At 30.6% G+C, this 18,081-nt stretch overlaps 1 protein-coding gene across 1 annotated transcript in view; it reads left to right on the top strand.

The window, feature by feature from the left end:
- LOC117109928 (E3 ubiquitin-protein ligase COP1-like) overlaps positions 1–18,075 on the top strand; it is a 34,183-nt gene extending 16,108 nt beyond the window's left edge. The window contains exons 4-19 of the mRNA XM_033252412.1: positions 1,101–1,165; positions 1,779–1,895; positions 5,343–5,411; positions 6,204–6,308; positions 6,483–6,523; positions 8,532–8,613; positions 8,777–8,894; positions 9,795–9,930; positions 10,486–10,629; positions 11,741–11,849; positions 12,191–12,272; positions 13,228–13,344; positions 13,986–14,103; positions 14,297–14,510; positions 15,168–15,227; positions 15,483–18,075. Of these exons, the coding sequence (XP_033108303.1) occupies positions 1,101–1,165; positions 1,779–1,895; positions 5,343–5,411; positions 6,204–6,308; positions 6,483–6,523; positions 8,532–8,613; positions 8,777–8,894; positions 9,795–9,930; positions 10,486–10,629; positions 11,741–11,849; positions 12,191–12,272; positions 13,228–13,344; positions 13,986–14,103; positions 14,297–14,510; positions 15,168–15,227; positions 15,483–15,545 (1,640 nt within the window). The 3' untranslated portion in view covers positions 15,546–18,075. The remainder of the gene's footprint in view (positions 1–1,100; positions 1,166–1,778; positions 1,896–5,342; positions 5,412–6,203; positions 6,309–6,482; positions 6,524–8,531; positions 8,614–8,776; positions 8,895–9,794; positions 9,931–10,485; positions 10,630–11,740; positions 11,850–12,190; positions 12,273–13,227; positions 13,345–13,985; positions 14,104–14,296; positions 14,511–15,167; positions 15,228–15,482) is intronic.
- Positions 18,076–18,081: the final 6 nt, after the last annotated feature.

Here is an 18,081-nt window from a genome sequence, read left to right as displayed (position 1 = left end):
ATAGATACAAGCCTGCAGTATCCCATTGTTTGTTTCTACACAGAATATTTAATAACTAATTTGCTACCTCCAAACCATGATACTGTACTTCAGCTTAAAATAGATATGTTCAAATGACAAACCCGCATTTATATGCTACACACGCTGACTGTGATTTTAACATTTTGGACACATAAGCTAGGCCTATATAGAATTGTATTGCCATCCAATATAGGGATAACAGGAAGACTATAATGATATCACCTGACATCCTGCCTGGCTAATGTACGGATTAATCTTCTGCCATACAAATTAGAAAAACCGGGCTGGATAAAACGATTGTGGAAGTCATCATTTTGCCATTACCTGTTCGTATTCGAAGCTTAAACTCTTGAGCGCAAGATGCTCCAATCATATGATCCATTACAACTATCATGGGAGCAAGTTGAGTTGTTGAAATTACAACTTCTGTTCAATCTAGAGTCATCTCTTAAAGCCAGACAGGAAAATAGGTTTTGTGTTTTTAAGTCCCCATACAATAATTATTGCCAAAACCTTTAAAAAAATTGGGAAAATTAAGCGTGGATTTTATTTTAATTTTTGACAATAGTAGAATTGTTTTAAATTTGGACTTTACTAGGTAAAACTATTGTTAAATAAAGTTTAAGATGATTTATGAAATGGTATAATCTACCTATGGATTGATCAAACAATAAAAAAAATAAATATTTATGATTTTTTTCCTAGTGAATAAATGTTGTTCTGGACTTTTCTTTAATTTGATTATTTCTAAATTTTAATTTTCAATAGTTGATTTTAAAAGTATATCAAAGGATTGTAGAACTATTATGGACTCATCTGTAACTGTCCAATTGATAGGCCACTCCGCAACAATGCTACTACCTAACAAGGAAATTTTAGTTTTTACCCAATAAATACTTGTTTTTTGTACAGTAAATTATTCCTAAGAATTTGATTCATATATGTGTGTGTGTGTGTGTGTGTGTTTGGGTGATGTTTTGACTAGAAAGATGATGAATGTGCCGTAAGCTGCAAACATGTAAATTAAATTTAAACATTTTTATTTTTGAATAAAAATTTATTTTGTATTCGCTTAACAGTAAATGAACTGATACTGAAGCACCGACAAAGACAAGAGGAAAAGAGACCTAAACTTGGTCATATGGTATGGAGTACTGTACTTGTATTCAAATTTGTTTTAACTGTGTATTAAGTTAAGTTAAAGCTTCTGACGTAATTTAATCATGTATTATCATGTTGTAGTTTTGTGCAAAGTTTACAATCACTGAAGAAGAAGTATTATATTATTTGTATGGTAACCATAACTATGATGAATATAATTTTTTATCTCCATATTCCAAAATTTACTTCATATTTTGTGCTATCAGCGTCATAGGAAATAGATGTCTTCCAAGTCATTACTTTAAGACAAGAATGAATGCCTGTTCAAGTTGTTACCGTAGTAGTGATTGAGTGGAAGTTTAATTTGACTTCTCAAAGGGAAATCCCCTTCTACTAAAAGTGCCAATAATATATGTGGTATAAAATAGAGAGAAATATTAAACATAGTATAGTAGGAGGCTTCTGTATTCCAACTGATATGTGGTACCATATTACTGAAGGAGGATTTCAAAAACTGCAAAAGTGGTTGAAAAGAATTTATTTGCTTCCATCAGAAAATAAAATCAGATGGTAACATTCTAGTATAAATATTTAGGCACTGTCGCATCGATTATACATCTTTTTCTGATTGTTTTTTTTTTTGTATTTTTTTTCAGAATACCCACCAAGATTCAAATTTTATGGATTTACTAAGTAGCCATGACAAGTGGGAACTGTCAGAGGTCAACTTTGTTTTGGAGTTCCTTGTCAACAAGAAACGAAGACTGGAGATGGTAAGCAAACTGATTATGCAGATCTGTCTCTAATGAGGACTCTGTATTACAAATCACCTACTAATTATTTATCCTTTCACTTAGTCGTTTTTACATTATGTAGATTTATATAGTGAGATCAGATAATTTTTATGTATCAATAACTACATGTACTATAATAAGGAAATTACATTACATTTTATTAGAATTTAATTTTTTTTTAAAGAAATTTGGGGAAAAAAATCCAATAATGTGAAGTCTGTCTACTTAGCGAAGCTGGCATGCACCCATGAAAAAGAACAGAGTAGATCCAAGATTTTAACATTTATCAGATCATCATCTTAGATTGCAGTTGCAATGAACATGGTCATTGACCTGTGGAAATCACAGCCAAGCCACAAGTCTCGTACTCTAGCTTTCACATTACTTCAGCCATACAAGCTTCATACACAGTTGCCAACAATACAAAACAATTTCCATGTCAATGCAGTTATTTGCACACATTGTAGAAAAATATCTTATTCAGTCTGAATAAGGTAGTAATGTGAAGACAAATTGGTCTGTATTAAAATAGTTTTGTGAAAATGAGTTACACAATCTTCTACTGTATGAAGTTGTTGGATGCTAATAATTCACTCTCTGTAGTCTTATGAAATCACCATAAATAATTCTTTTTGTTTTTCTACTGAAGCATTTGAGTGTAAAAGTATTTTTTTTATAAATGTTATTGGTTTATTGAATGTTAAACTATTTAATGATATACCAGTGAATACGCAGGTTGGCAAATACCTCATTATTTACTGCACTTCCCCTTTTAAGTTCTAGGAACGGCTTCATTTCCTCTTTCCGATCTGCTTTAAAGTCCAAATATACATGTGCATTTCTGATGGCTGACTCCCCACTGGAAATTTAAAATCCTCATTGACATTGAGTTACTCACTGATCTCATTAAAATGTACAAATTCTCAACTATATTCATACTGTACAAACATAATGTGACAGTTGACAATATTTGAACTAATTAAATGTATGCAAATAAATCTATAAGAACCTTGCTTCTAAACCGATTATTCCTAAAGAAGTGTTTGACTCATTAATTTCAGTTTTAATATTGCGATGTTGAGTCCACAGTGAATGATCTAAAGATTATCAACTAAAAGCATGTTAAAAAAAAATAATTATTTTCCTTTAATGTATTTATGTAGGTCATTACTAAGGTTGATGATGTACTGTGTTACTGTTATGCAGTATTTTTTTGTTTTTGTTTTTTGAGATGTGCTTACTAGTACAATGGTAATATATACCTATCACTATCAGCTTTTTGTGTTATGCTTTTTTTTTTTTTTTTTTTTGCTCTTTTCCTGTCAGTTTTTCAAAGACACTTGCTTCAGTGACTCATAGAAACTGGATGCGCTCTATAAATGCCCACCAATACCAGTATCGTTACTCTTTTCGAATCACTGTATAATACTTTTTTCTTTTTTATTTTATTGGACCGTTTGTTAAATATACAGTAGTTGAAAAAGATGAATTTCTTACAAGAGTTACCATCTCCATTACATATTTGATAATGAACTCTGATAAAGGAAATGGTGTACAAACAGATTTACTACTTAATAAGAAAACCAATTACCTTGCCTCAATGACAAATTTAAAGACATTGATGGAGTTCCCCGATTGCCATGCCGTGCACAACTGAACTACTGGAAGCATCCCTCCAAGTAAATTATAGATATTGGACAATACAGGTTTCCCCATGTATTGGTGAACATATTATTATTGTACATGTACACTACTTTGAGATGCTTTTATGATTTCCCCTAAAATTGCGCTGTTCAGAAGTGAAACGTCTTTGCGTAAGTTAGTAATTCAAATGGGCAATATGTAGGCTAGGCTTACTGTAATTCTGTAAACACAATGTATACTGGCATTTTACTGAGCAATATTTAGTAACTTGCTTATAGCAGGTGAGGAGAAGTACTTAGTGAAAGATTACCGGATGACATTCAATAACATTAAGGATATACAGGAAGAGATAGATTACTGTAGATGACGGTTTGCACATGCTCAGTCTGTATGGTTCAAACATTATTGTTGATGTTTATGTTCTTATAAAAGTCATGGTATGATGTATTTGTAAATCAATTATAATTAATAATATTTAATATTATTTGTTACGATCATTAATAATTGTTTAATTTAGCTTTGCTACAATTACCGTTGATTATAAATTTTTATACTGCTAATTGCACATGTTATATTATTATTATTATTATTTAATTGTTATATTATTGCTGTTATTATGTTAATATTGTTATAATAATTTAATAATTATTATTATTACTATTATTGTTATTATTATTATTATTATTAATATTGTTATTATTGTTAATGACTAGTAATATTGTTTATTGCTATCATCAATATTTCAATCAATCAAGTAATCTTTATTCCACAAATAAATTTGATACATCTTTATCACATTTCAGTATTAGTGGAATAGGGTATCCCACCACAACCACTACTCGTATGAATAGTATGATCATTGTATTGTTATGAACTGTTTATTTTACTGTACAGAAATTCTCCATGTTTTATTGGAAATTTTTTGCTGACTTCCTTTGCCGATGTCCATAAAATATATCCATGCTCATATAAAAATAACTGATGTTTACAGTACACTCTGGATATTAGGCAACCTGCAGCAGAATGGCTGTTATTAATGAAGTGTAATTCTCGTTCAATGACCACATCTGATTTCCGGTGACCATAAAGTTGTTGCATCGTCTCACTGTGTGATGATAAATTGACGATTTTACAGACTTGTTTTTAAAACCTGACCGGCACATAGGTTTTTAAGCATGGTGATCTCTATAGCAATGAGTATGTCATCAATAGAACACACAAAAAGGTTGCTTAAAGTTGCGTTTGAGTGATGAGTACAGTACCTCATTACGTTGTTTCCTGATCCTTTAGTGCTATTAGATGTCGGTGTATGTGTCACTTTGTAATAATGACACACAATTCACATTTTTTCATTTCCACGTAATAATATCAGCTTATTAACAAGAATAAAACAAGTCATGTTAAATGGATATCTGCGTAACAATAGAAAAGATAATGTGTAAATGGTATTGTATATTGTACAGTATTTGCACTTCCTACATCAATCATGTATTATACATGTATATATAAATATTTGTATTTTCTTAATTACATAGTTTTAATCATAAAAAAAAAGTAATAATAAATGAATGCTGTGCAAGCAGGCTGGAATTGCAAGCAAGTTTGTCTGTTCTTATAATTTCAATTCATATAATACAGAAATGTTTGCATTGCATTACTTTCTGATAAATTCTACATTTAAAGATTTAAAAATGTGTCAATAAGAGAGAAAATTGTTAATAAAATATTTGATTGGCTACTCAATCTTCTTTCTAGTTTTAATTTATAAATTTTATTTTTCAGGATAGTCAGTTTGCTCAGAACCAAATATTAAGAGAATTTCTTGACCAAGCAAAAAGGAAAAAACAAGAGGTAAGTAGTTAGAAGAATGATATTTAAACCAACACCATAAACGTATACATTATTTGTTATGTAAATATTGGCACATTATTTACATAACTTTCTGTACTTAGTAATCATTTTCTGATTAATAAATAAATAGATTTCATATAAATTAAAATGCACCCCCCCCCCCAAACATTTTTCTCTACTGACCCTAGGGTATGTGAACCCAAGTTAGCACTGTAAAATATAGCCAACTTGGCTTTATAGATCATTTCATAGAACCAACCAACCATGATAAGCATAGTATATAGGTCCCAAGTTCCAATATTTGAAATGCCACGTTATTAAGGCCAATGCGCAACTACAAAACAGTACAGTACATCAACTTCAATCCTCCCAGAAACAAACTTTATATTTTCCTAGTGCCATTTCCAGTGATCACTTTATTATAAATGATTTTTTTTTTAAAATTCTAAACACATTTTAATAATTGCATTTAAAAATGATCAATTGTAAAAAATACACTGTTAAATCAACTGAAAAATAAAGTGTTGATACACAATACATTAATATACTTCATTTTATGCAAAAATTCAGTTTTTATGTTCTATAAACCAAAATAAAAGATCTTTAGGCCTCAGACTTTAGTGCTTTGGTTTTCCTCGTGGGTCAGTAGGTAATTGGTGTTGGTATACAGGTCTGGTCTGACCTGACAGTTACTGATGACTTGAGACCTACAGTACTGTTATGTAGAAAAGTCTTGGGTTAGAATGTACCATGTACTGCATTGTATTTAACATGTATTGTTTACATTCACAGCAAGTAAATGAACTTCAAAAGCAATTACATGTATTGGAGGAAGATCGAAATCGTATAGAAGAAACACTGTCCAAGCAAAGAATCTCTTATTCTAATATTTTTCCTGTAAGTTATATACATTGTTAACTTTATTAATCCAATGATTCGATCTCATAATACAAAAAATATTGCTTGTTTGCAAAAGTAAAAGACTCCATGATACACTTTACAAAGAGGATTTTTAGATATTCATTTGCACATTAAGTTTTATCTTCTAACTTTTTATCAATATTTTTACAGGATAAAAGCGTAGATGAAAATGGAACATCTCCATCTACAAGGTATGTTGTCAGATAGAGTTTAGTATTGGCATTAAGACAATTGAATCAACTCAAATGTATTACAAATTCAATATTTTTATCCAATTTCTCCAAGGTTGATATGCTCAGTGTAATGAATAGTATGAGTGGCCATATGTGCAATTGTGACAATTTGACCTGGTTAATTTATATCAAGATTTTAATGTAACACTTTTGTGTTAATTACAGTTTTAAAAAATCTAAAATATATCTGCAATATCAAATACAGTGTAAGAACTAATTATTTTATAGTAACTAGAAATCACTCATTAAATGACAATTAAGGTATTACCATTCACTAGATGAGATAAGATTTATTTCATCATCATACATGATGCAAAATACATATGAAATTTGCCTTCCTGCATTGTAAAACAATGAGGAAACACACAACAAATAGATTTCAGAAGCGGTTTGGCCCAGCGGGAACAGTTTTGTTTCCCAACATCGACGTCAGGGTTTCAATCCCTCGCTGTGCATTTAGCTTGCATCCTTGAGCAAGGCACTTTGCTTCTCTCCACCCAGGAATATAAATGGGTACCTGGTGGAGTTGCCTGTTGCTGTGCTGATTACCAGCAGCAACACTTAAGCAAATTTGCATTTTAGAAAAAGGTCGATGACCTTTTGACCTCTAGTGACGTTAATAATTGTCGGATTAATTTTATTGAAACTGCATATGATTAGGAAGCATATATGCTACACATTGCTACCAAAATAATATTGATGGGATTTTTAAATCACAGGTTATGGGCATAAATGTTATCCCTCCCCCCCCCCCCCCCAAAAAAAAGTATTGACCATAAAACACTAATGACCATTACAAATGACGCGAGTATTTTTCTTGTTAACATCAGATTTTTTGTTTTATATGCCCTAGGAACAAAATGATACCAAGGAGGTTTAACTGTGTGGGGGGGGGGTCCACGGTGAACCCCCTTCCTTCCCCCCAACCCATGGCCTTTGTGGACTCAATGACCAGGGAAAAACAAAGCACTTTGTAACCTAAAGGAATAGGCACTATGTAAAAATGTGAACTAACTAAATGCAAACTAAATTAAAATTATTAATAACTTTGCACTTTCCAAAAACATTAAAAAAAAAAAACAGTTACAAATATTTGAAAACTATTACACCATAAAGAATGAAGAAGGTTTCCTACAAAAAAAGAAAAAAATAATAATCAAAATATTTGCTACAAAACATGTTTCTACCATATATCATTAATTAATTGAATATTAATGATGATTTGTGGAGTTATATACTTAGCTTTAATTCCATCACAGGTGCAACACTTTGTCTTATATTTCAATTGTTTTCATATAATATTTGTATCATAATTCCCAACTTGGGTTGTATTTATATTATTCATTACTTAGGCACTGACAGTTAAAAAATTTTGTCTTTTCAATATTTATTACTGAATATTTATCAATTTGCTTTTTGAATAGAAATAATAATGTTATATGTCTTAATTCCAAGTTTGTAAATGTATTTCATATGGCTTGCCTTATGACAATATGACTTCTGAATTTTGATATGATTATATTGTGAACCTTCCTTTTACAAAATGTAAAATCAAGCAATGAAAGAGTTATTCTATTTTTATAACTTTGCTTCCTGATTTTATAATCATCATTTTAACCTTAAATACATCATGTAAGATATCCAGTTCAGTTGATGATTGGTTTTTATATAATTTCCGGCATGATACTGGTATGTATAAACAATCTATTTGGCCTTAATTCTGTTCAGCTTAATATTACTATGCTTTAGGGAATTCAACTTTAACAGTATGATATATGCGAACATCTGTACTCATTTTATTGCCTGTAAGATTTGCCATCGTTATCCGCCTTCTGCTAGTTAATTGACTCTGCTTGGAAACACCAAGCTTTTATACGGAAGTAGCCGTCAGAGATTTGTCAGAGTGAGTTTGTGCGTTCCAGATCTTCCTTTATCTAATGAATTTCAATTTTTTTATTACTTGCAGTACAAATGTATCAATATGTGCGAACACTGATGGTGTAAGTGACACAGAGTCCCCCCAGGATGGTTTCAATGGTAGTAAATATGTAAGTGTTCCTAACATTCCCCAACCATGATGTTTTTGATTGATTGAAATGTAATTACTGGTTATGAAGTTACCATCCAGTATTCTATTTAAAAGTTTCACATAATGTTATTATAATAATTAAATTGTATATTTTTGTATATTTTGCCCGATATATTTCACAGAGTGGTCGACATCAGTGGCTTAATTCGACAATAGCATCTAGGAAGAAAAAGCTGTACAATCATTTCACTGACCTGGAATCTTGTTACTTTGCGATACGACAGAGTCAATTTGAGCCGAGTAAGTTATCACTCTCTAACCTGCAATTAATCCAACCTTTACAGGATATGTATCAACATAGGTAATTAAGAGGATATATGCATTGCATGATATTCAGATTTTGAAACCTATCAAATGCTTTGCCTTTGTAACATAGAAAGTAGAACTTTGGGGGTGAATTTATTGCCTTCCATTCAAAGGGTCTTGGCTCAATTCCTGTTCCCTACAATATTGTAGACATGTATGGGAAAAAGTACAGGTATGGTTACTACAGCTATGTCTTTTTGTGTATGAGGTACTGTAGACTTGTATGGAAAAACTTGATTCGTCTACAGTACTGTTGGCGCGGATGAAGGAACCGTAGAGATATAGTAGCCATGATTGTGGGTAATGCATATACCTTTCAATCAGTTATTGTACTTTTACTTTGCCAATTAAATATTATTAAATATTTTTGTTATTAGTAATTGTTTTTTTTTTCATGTAATATTTATCATATTTTCTTTATTCATTATTATTATAATTTTCATTGTTTTAATATTTTTTTTTATATTTCTAAAAATTTGTCTTTTTCCTAAGCATAATCAACTTTTGTTTATATTTCAACTTAAAAAGTTATTGGATATACAAATACTGACAGTTCACTGTTTATTTTTATTAGCTATATAATTTAACAGTGACTTGTCAATTACATGATGGAACAAACCGTTTGATGTTCAATGTTATGAGGTTTTGGGAGAACAGAATATAATTTAATCATAAGAAAAAATTCAGGGAATCTTGTAATATTTCAGGCAAGGCCCCCTGGGATTGTATGACATGCATCTAAACTCCAGGCTACTGATCCACCCCTTAAGACAGCAGCACACATTCTTATTAGTTTGTTTAGTAATCTTCAAACATATCTTGATGTATTTTTAGGTGAATCCAGTTCTGTTGATTTACTTGGTAAATTCAAAGACTGTTTGACAAAGTTCACCAAATATAGCTCAATTCAACCACTAGCAACGTTAAGCTATGCAACAGATATCTATAATAGCTCCAGTATAGTGTCCAGGTGAGAAATGTGTAATAATTGTAATCTCTGCAATCGTGTTTAAAAAAATATAAAAAAATCACAACAATGAAAGAAACATTTATGTAAACTGCTTAGAGAGATCTGTGATCCATTAAGCTGGTTTTCTACTAGGCGAATTTATTCGCGCTAAGGAAAGCTTCGCTTCCTAAGCTCTGATTGGCTGTGCATTTTTTTTGCTTCGCAAAAAGTAGAAACATTTCAAACTACTGATTTCGCTGAAGTGAAAACTCCGATAGAAACGTGAATGCGTAGGAACCAACGCTTTCGATTCGAGCAAATAAGTTCGTCTAGTGGAAAACTGGCTTCTGGCGCTATATAAATACGGTATTATTATTATATTATTATTATTATAATTTATTTAATTATATTTTATATCAATCTAAAATGTCAATTTGTATACTTTTTATACTTAATATACTTGACAGTTTTACGCATATTGGCTACATGGATGTTTATTCCAATTTCTATTAATAAACAATTGATGAGGAAGTAATAATGGAAATAATACTAATAAAAGCATTGTTTTTATTACAGTATTGAGTTTGATCGAGACAATGAATTTTTTGCAATAGCTGGAGTAACTCGCAAGATCAAAGTTTTTGAATATGCAACTGTGATTCAAGACGCTGTTGATATTCATTACCCAGTAACAGAGATGCTTTGCAGCTCCAAGATAAGGTATTAAAATGCAATGTAACTGGAATTATTGTGTATAGTTCTCCCTCCAATTAAAGACCCTTACAATTAAAACCACCTCTAATTAAAAGCCACTTTTATTTGGTCCCAAATTAAAAAATGTCTTTTTTCTTTATTATTCTAATTAGAGGCTAAAGACCATGGAAACCCTGATCCCAAAAATGGTTTTTAATTGGAGGGAGACTGTTACTTCTAAATTGCCAATTTATTAACACTTAAAAAATGAATAGAATAACAAATGATCTTTGACATATACTGATTTGGATATTTTGTACTTCAATGCCAAACTATAGATTAGCTTCAAATCTTATTTCTATTGTAATCAAACATCAAATTACCTAATAAGGTAACACACAAGAAGAAATTCAAATATACACACTGACAAAAGGAAACAAAAATGTGTTAGATTAAATGAAATAGGGCATTTAAAATGAGCAATGCTTTTTCCAAGAAGCCTTGATAAAATTGTAACACTAAAACTATCAACCTCTTTCTGCTATTAGTATTACTAAGCCTCAGATGTATTATATAACAAACTCATAAAACTTCCGGTACAAATATGGTTTTTGGGGTAAAACCACTGGTTGGTTGCCTCAACATTTTGGTGAGATTGATCTGAACGTCATTGGAGAATGATATAAAAGATGACTTCTGTTGGTCTTAAATAGAGAGGGTAATCATCGGTGATCTATTGTTTCCCTTGAAACAAAGAAGGTGTGAAATGAAATGTTGAGACAACCAACCAGTTTTTTTACCTCAAAAACCATATTATTACACATGGTGTACCAAAAGTATTATGATTTTGTTATTGATACTCGCCATGCAAACCTTCAAGAAATATATATTTTATAATAATGAATGTTTATGAGCGTAATCAGAAGAATGTTTTCATGAGTTGAAATATGGACCATTCGATTAAACAAGCCAGTGGTTGTTAAATAGCATTCTGGGTGAGACAAGTTTGCCTGTTTACATAAACTTTGTCCTTGTTTAAAATTGTGCTGCATGGATTGTAGTTAAATCCTAGAAATTGCAGTAGCAATTATCTCTGATAATATTTTATGTTTTTAATTTTTTTTTCCATTGTATATAGTTGTATAAGTTGGAATGCATACCACAAAGGAATCTTAGCAAGTAGTGACTATGAAGGAAATGTGACATTATGGGATGCATTCACAGGGTCTGTGTCAAGACTTTTCCAGGTTAGAACCATTTTACCTCCTTTATGTTTTTTACTTGTCCACACATGATGTAGTAAAATATGATTATTTTTTTGTATTGTTTAGTCATAGTTTACAACTTTTGCTTGTTTTTCACATTGTATTTTGTATGTTTTACTGAATGCCAGCATTCAAGTTTTTATTTTCTTATGTCTCAAACTTTTCTTTCTCCTTCCCCTGTATTTTTTTTTTCTTTTCTAATTTTCTCTCTTCCAGTTGTCTCCATTCAGCTTCATTTTTTGATTACCTCCTAGATCTGTATATTTATATTGAATGAAGAATGGTTGAAAATTGTAAACTTCTTTTTCTTTAAATACTTTTAGGAACATCAAAAGAGATGTTGGAGTATAGACTTTAATAAGATGGATCCAAAACTTCTTGCATCGGGATCTGATGATGCCAAAGGTAACATAAAATAATACACACGATAAAGCTTAGCCTGAATGTTCATTTAATGTTTCCAGGGAATACATTTCTTTAATAGGCTGTGTGTTTCAGTAATAATGCTGCTCTCTTAGAAAACAAGAATTTTGTGTATTTGTTGAAGTATTTTTATAAGGCTGTATTTTAATCAGTGTAAATGGTTTTTTTCTTTGTGATGCAGAGAAAAACAGACAAAGCAGATTAGTAATCATCATAATGACTATTCATATTTCATAATGACTATTCATATTTCATAATGACTATTCATTTTTCTTTCCTTCAAATAAACAAATATAGCAGTAAGGACCAAAATTTATCTGGAAGGGGAGAGTACAGTACATTTTGATTTTTGCTACTTCACTATCCAAGAGACAGAAAAATAAATCTTGTCGCTAAAAACAACCCAACTCCCTAAGCCCCAAATTGTAAATTAGTTTATAAAACATGTGGTTTCCCAGTAAAAATTTTTTTTTATATTGCCATACAATTTATTCTTGCTAACCTAATAGTTTACATACTTATGTAGCATGTTTCACAATCCCATAAAGTATAAAAGTAGGTTTTGAGGAAACGACTTCCAATGATTCTAGAATCGCTCTCCAATTAAAGACCACCACCAATTTAAGACCACTTTTCTTTGGTCCATGTTAACAAAGACCAAAGCTGCTAAAGACCATGGAAATCCCAGACCCAAAAATGATCTTTAAGTGAAGGGAGACCTGTATTGGTATTCTAAAAATAATTTTAATATACTTTTTATATTTAGTGATTAATATTTTGCAGGAAATTTTTCAATATCTTTTATGTCTCAAACTGCAAAAACATGAAAATTGTTGAGCACACACAAAATTAGAAACAGCGATAAATGTAAGTTTGGTTAGAACTGATCGCATGTCTTTCTATTCTTCAGTAATGTATTTTTTTGTTTACATTTCAGTGAAGTTATGGTCTACAAATATGGAACAGTCTGTGACATGCATAGAAGCCAAAGCTAATGTATGCTGTGTTAAGTTCAATCCAAGCAAGGTGTATGATATTACATTTGGATCAGCAGGTGGGTTCATTATCATTATCATCATAATTTATTTTCAAACTTTTTATTTTGTTTATATCTGTACATTGTGAAGTATGATAATCAATTCAAAGCCTATCCAGATTATCATATGTCACTTGCCTACTTATGGTTATGATGACATCACATCATGACCATATATTCCGTTTTAATTTGTTCATTTAGTTTTATATCGAAAAGAAATTTTTAAAATGTTATTGTTATCATATTTAGTACTATAATTTTTCATATTTGCGATTATTATTTTTGATAAATGATTCTATGGAATTCTTGTTCATTATGAACTGTTATTATTTGTTTCTTTTCAATGGATAACCAATTCCTAAGCATAAACAAGAACATGTTTTTAATAATCTCTTTGAAATTGAGTTGAATCATTTAAATGTTGTTCTTTTAGATCACTGTGTCCACTATTATGATTTACGGAATCCAAAGAAACCTTTGAATATTTTCAAATTTGCGATTATTATTTTTGATAAATGATTCTATGGAATTCTTGTTCATTATGAACTGTTATTATTTGTTTCTTTTCAATGGATAACCAATTCCTAAGCATAAACAAGAACATGTTTTTAATAATCTCTTTGAAATTGAGTTGAATCATTTAAATGTTGTTTTTTTAGATCACTGTGTCCACTATTATGATTTACGGAATCCAAAGAAACCTTTGAATATTTTCAAAGGTCATAAAAAAGCAGTGTCATATACCAAGTTCCTTAACTCTGAGGAAATCGTATCAGCGTAAGTAGATATAAGAACCATTTAAATTGTTTTTTATTAATTTGGTAAAGGGTGTTTTAATTAATGAACTGACAGTTCCATGTTGATTGTTTATAATTATATTTATTATTTAATTGGTTGATAAATTTGTTTGTGTTAATTTTTATAAATATACCAAGGAAAACATTTTTCAATTTTATTTGTTTTTTAATAGGTCAACTGACAGCCAATTAAAACTATGGAATGTAAATAAAACAAACTGCCTTAGGACTTTTACTGGTCATACAAATGAAAAGAACTTTGTTGGCTTAACAGCAAATGATGGGTATATTGCATGTGGAAGCGAGAACAACTCTCTATCTGTATACTACAAGGGTTTATCAAAGCAACTTTTAGCCTTCAAGTTTGATACCATTAGAAGTGTACTGGTAAGCATAACTTTTGATTATTACATTTTTTTAATTATTTTTCTTCAATTTATATTAGGCAGATGATGGTGATAAGTTTAAAGGTAAATTTAAATATTTAGCTCTCAGCTCCCAGGCCGGAATACCCATCTCTTTCCTTGGATTTTTGGACCAGACTGTGTTATGCAGTAGAGGATCGCCATTCCTTCAACACGACAAGTCTATACCTTTGTAGAAATTATGTCGGTACCTATTTATACTTTTGAGTGGAGAAACATAAAGTACTTTTCCGAAGGTCAGAATTCACAAAGGGTTTTCAACACCTGACCTCAAGGTTGAGAATTCAAGCCACAACTGATAAGCTAACCATTCCAATTTAGATGATGATAACAATTTTATACTAATCAATTCATACTTAATCAACATTTTAAAGCTGACTATTACCACTGATTATTTAGTACATATTGTGTTGAATTATAATAGAATTAATTTTAAAACATGTTTTGATAACAAGCTATTAACTGTACCAATATAGGTATTTGTTAATATTATTATTATTACAGTATCTTGTCTTCACATGTGTTAATTACATCCAATGATTAATAACAAAAGTTGTTCTTTTTACCTCTCTATTTACTTATAACTTATAAAAATCTTTTGGTGAATATCCTTTTACAGGATTCTGATAAACGAGAAGAAGACTCAAATGAATTTGTGAGTGCAGTAGCATGGAGGACTGTAAGTTGCATTTTTATAATCATCTTGTTTTATTCCCATATTTTGTTGTGTTGAATAGTGCATGGATCTTTTACATCTCTGCTCCTACGTAAATTGAAAAGTTGATATAAATTAATTTGTTGCATCTTCTCAGTGTTATTTCTAATGCTATGTAAACTAATGATTGTATATATATATAATATAGAAACATGGTCTGTGCAGTATACATCTGAGCTGGTTAAAATAATAGGTTGTCTATATTATTTCTTATTCTAGGGCTCAAATGTATGTGTTGCTGCCAACAGTCAAGGTACAATTAAGATCTTGGAGTTAGTGTAACATCAATGAAAACAGTAGACAGTCAAGAACAGAAAATTAAACTATTGAAAACACCTGTTTTTTGGAGCTGGTGGCACATTGAGCTGCAATGTTTTTCTCTACATGTTCTTCAATCATTTTTCCCTCTTTATTGCACAGTAAAACATTCTTATTTATCAATGCTACAGTCAAGCTTCTTTGTTTCTACACCAAACCCATTGACATTAACCTTCCACTTGGAAGCCTCGATTTAACATCTCCACCTTGGCTGCTCTGCTAAGCACAATAAAAATAACGATAATATATAACATTATATAGAGCGGAATATGAGACCTGTGATAGCTTATCCTAACATCTCGTGAACATTTCTTAATAAATTGAAAGCAATGAAACATAATGTATAACAAACAATTGCATTGACTGTTGCATTGTTATTTGGATTATAGTTTCATATCAATGACATTTAATTTTGAATTATCATCTCTAGACTACAAGTACTTCATTGCATTGTTTTGTCAGTTTTACTCCTAAGGTTATTTTGCTTTTTTGGAATGATTAATTTTCAAAACATTTTAAAAAAAACAACAAAACAGATGTTTCTTGTGTTAAGAATTATAACTATCGAGTATGTATCAAATGATATAAACCTATATTGATTGAAATTGTTTTTGAATTTAATAGTCAAAACTACATTTTGTGGAATAATTATATCTTTTGCTGATTGTTTTGTTAGTCTTTCACATAATTGTGATTGATTGCAGCATCTTGTAAAACTTGAAAATGGGATTTGATTCCAGATTTGGACTTGCGATGAAGAACATAGTAATTCCAGTTGAAATATAGCATTGATATTTCCTGATTTCAAAGGTGAAATGATACATTCTGTGTTAATACATGTGCAATACCAGAAGATCTATTGGCCCCCAGCTTGCTGTTCAATGAAACTAAATCTTAGTCCAAAAGCAAGCAAATTATTAAGTTGTTCTGTTGCAATTATACGCTTGTTCGCACAGTAGTCAGTTATCTCAAATTATTACCATATATAGGTTGGTTTACAAATAAAGAAATGATATCATATATTATTATAATAATATGCTAATGATATGCTAAAGTATGCAGCAGTAACAGGTGTGCATATGTTAGAGCACATTTGTGTGCTTTGTGAGTAAGCACAAATAATGTTGATAGTTTTGCGAAGGGTTTTTTTTTAATTGTTATTGTTACATATATTCATATGCTGCCTTATACTATACTGTCATTCTCCACTGCACAAACATTTTCCTTGATTATGTACATGTTTTTCTACCAGGTTCCCTTCACAATATAACAATAATAGGTCTGTCTTATTGCATCACATATTGCCAATGTCTCTGAGCACTGAACATCATTACTCTTGTTATTGGAACTAATTTCCTTGAAACACATACTGAGCTACCTGAGGAGTATCTCATGATGTAGTGTTCAGCATATTTTGAATTCAAACCTACCTCAATTATACTCCTGGGTACAGATTGATAAAGTGGATATGTGCCTATATGTGGGATGTTATTTCATAATGATTTATTTACACTTGTTAACATGGCTTCTAGTGTATATGAAAGTTGCTTCTGTTATCTACCAGATTGTAAATCTTGAATTAATATCTGTTTAAAACTTAATGTAATGCACATTTAATTCTTATTCATTAAAAAACAGATTAATTACAATTGAAAAGCAATGGAAAAGCTTTCATGCAATTTTCACTCATCTGCATAATGCAGTTTGTTAACAACTGGTGCTAACCACTGCCTATGTACTAAATAATGCTTGTACGTCCCTCTGAATTGCATTCTATATTGGTAACCCTTTGAACCAAGTTGGGATTGCTGTTGTTCACAACCAACTTAGCATCACTTCCTAAAATTACACAACTTGCTAATCTGTTGCCCAAATTTTGACATCACCATATCCAGAAGTCTATCTTTTTTTCTGAAAGGAGCCAGAAAAGTTTTGCAACCAAAATGTGGTTTGCGGCCCCATAAATTATATTTATTCAAATTCTCTTAGTAACGAATAATTCACAAAAAAACCTAGAATTATGGACACTGGAAATGAAGAGCATGACTAACAGGTGTAAATACGCTCTGTAGTTATAGAACCAGGAATATAAAGCATTTTCACATTAAAGAATGAATGTACACTATGGAAAAGAGCAAGGGATTGTCATCCAGTGTACTGACTAATGTAACACAAGGAGATGCTCTCCATTATTACAGGTGTAGCGTTATGATATTTTTTTTTTTTAAGCTGTTTTGTGTGCTATACTACTCAGCAACATTTGTTAAAAAAACAAGTGATATTTTCGTATATCTGTAAAAATCACTGTTGAGTTTTCTCAGAAGTAATTTGAATTCTGAACATCTCAAAAGGATTTTTGTTGAATTTATTGTGAAAGTATTTTATTTGTGAAAATATGATTTTTTATGTGAATGCATGGGAGGGGATACAGTATCTAAATTTAATTCAAGAATGCTTGAACATTAAACATATTTTGATCATTATTATTACACATATATAC

Source organism: Anneissia japonica, unplaced genomic scaffold (assembly GCF_011630105.1).
Source record: "Anneissia japonica isolate Jap-2015-1 unplaced genomic scaffold, ASM1163010v1 scaffold585_len4108843_cov191, whole genome shotgun sequence".
In the NCBI taxonomy this organism is placed as follows: domain Eukaryota; kingdom Metazoa; phylum Echinodermata; class Crinoidea; order Comatulida; family Comatulidae; genus Anneissia; species Anneissia japonica.
The sequence above is the reverse complement of the archived record's forward strand: the minus strand, read 5'-3'. Positions and strand labels throughout refer to the sequence as shown.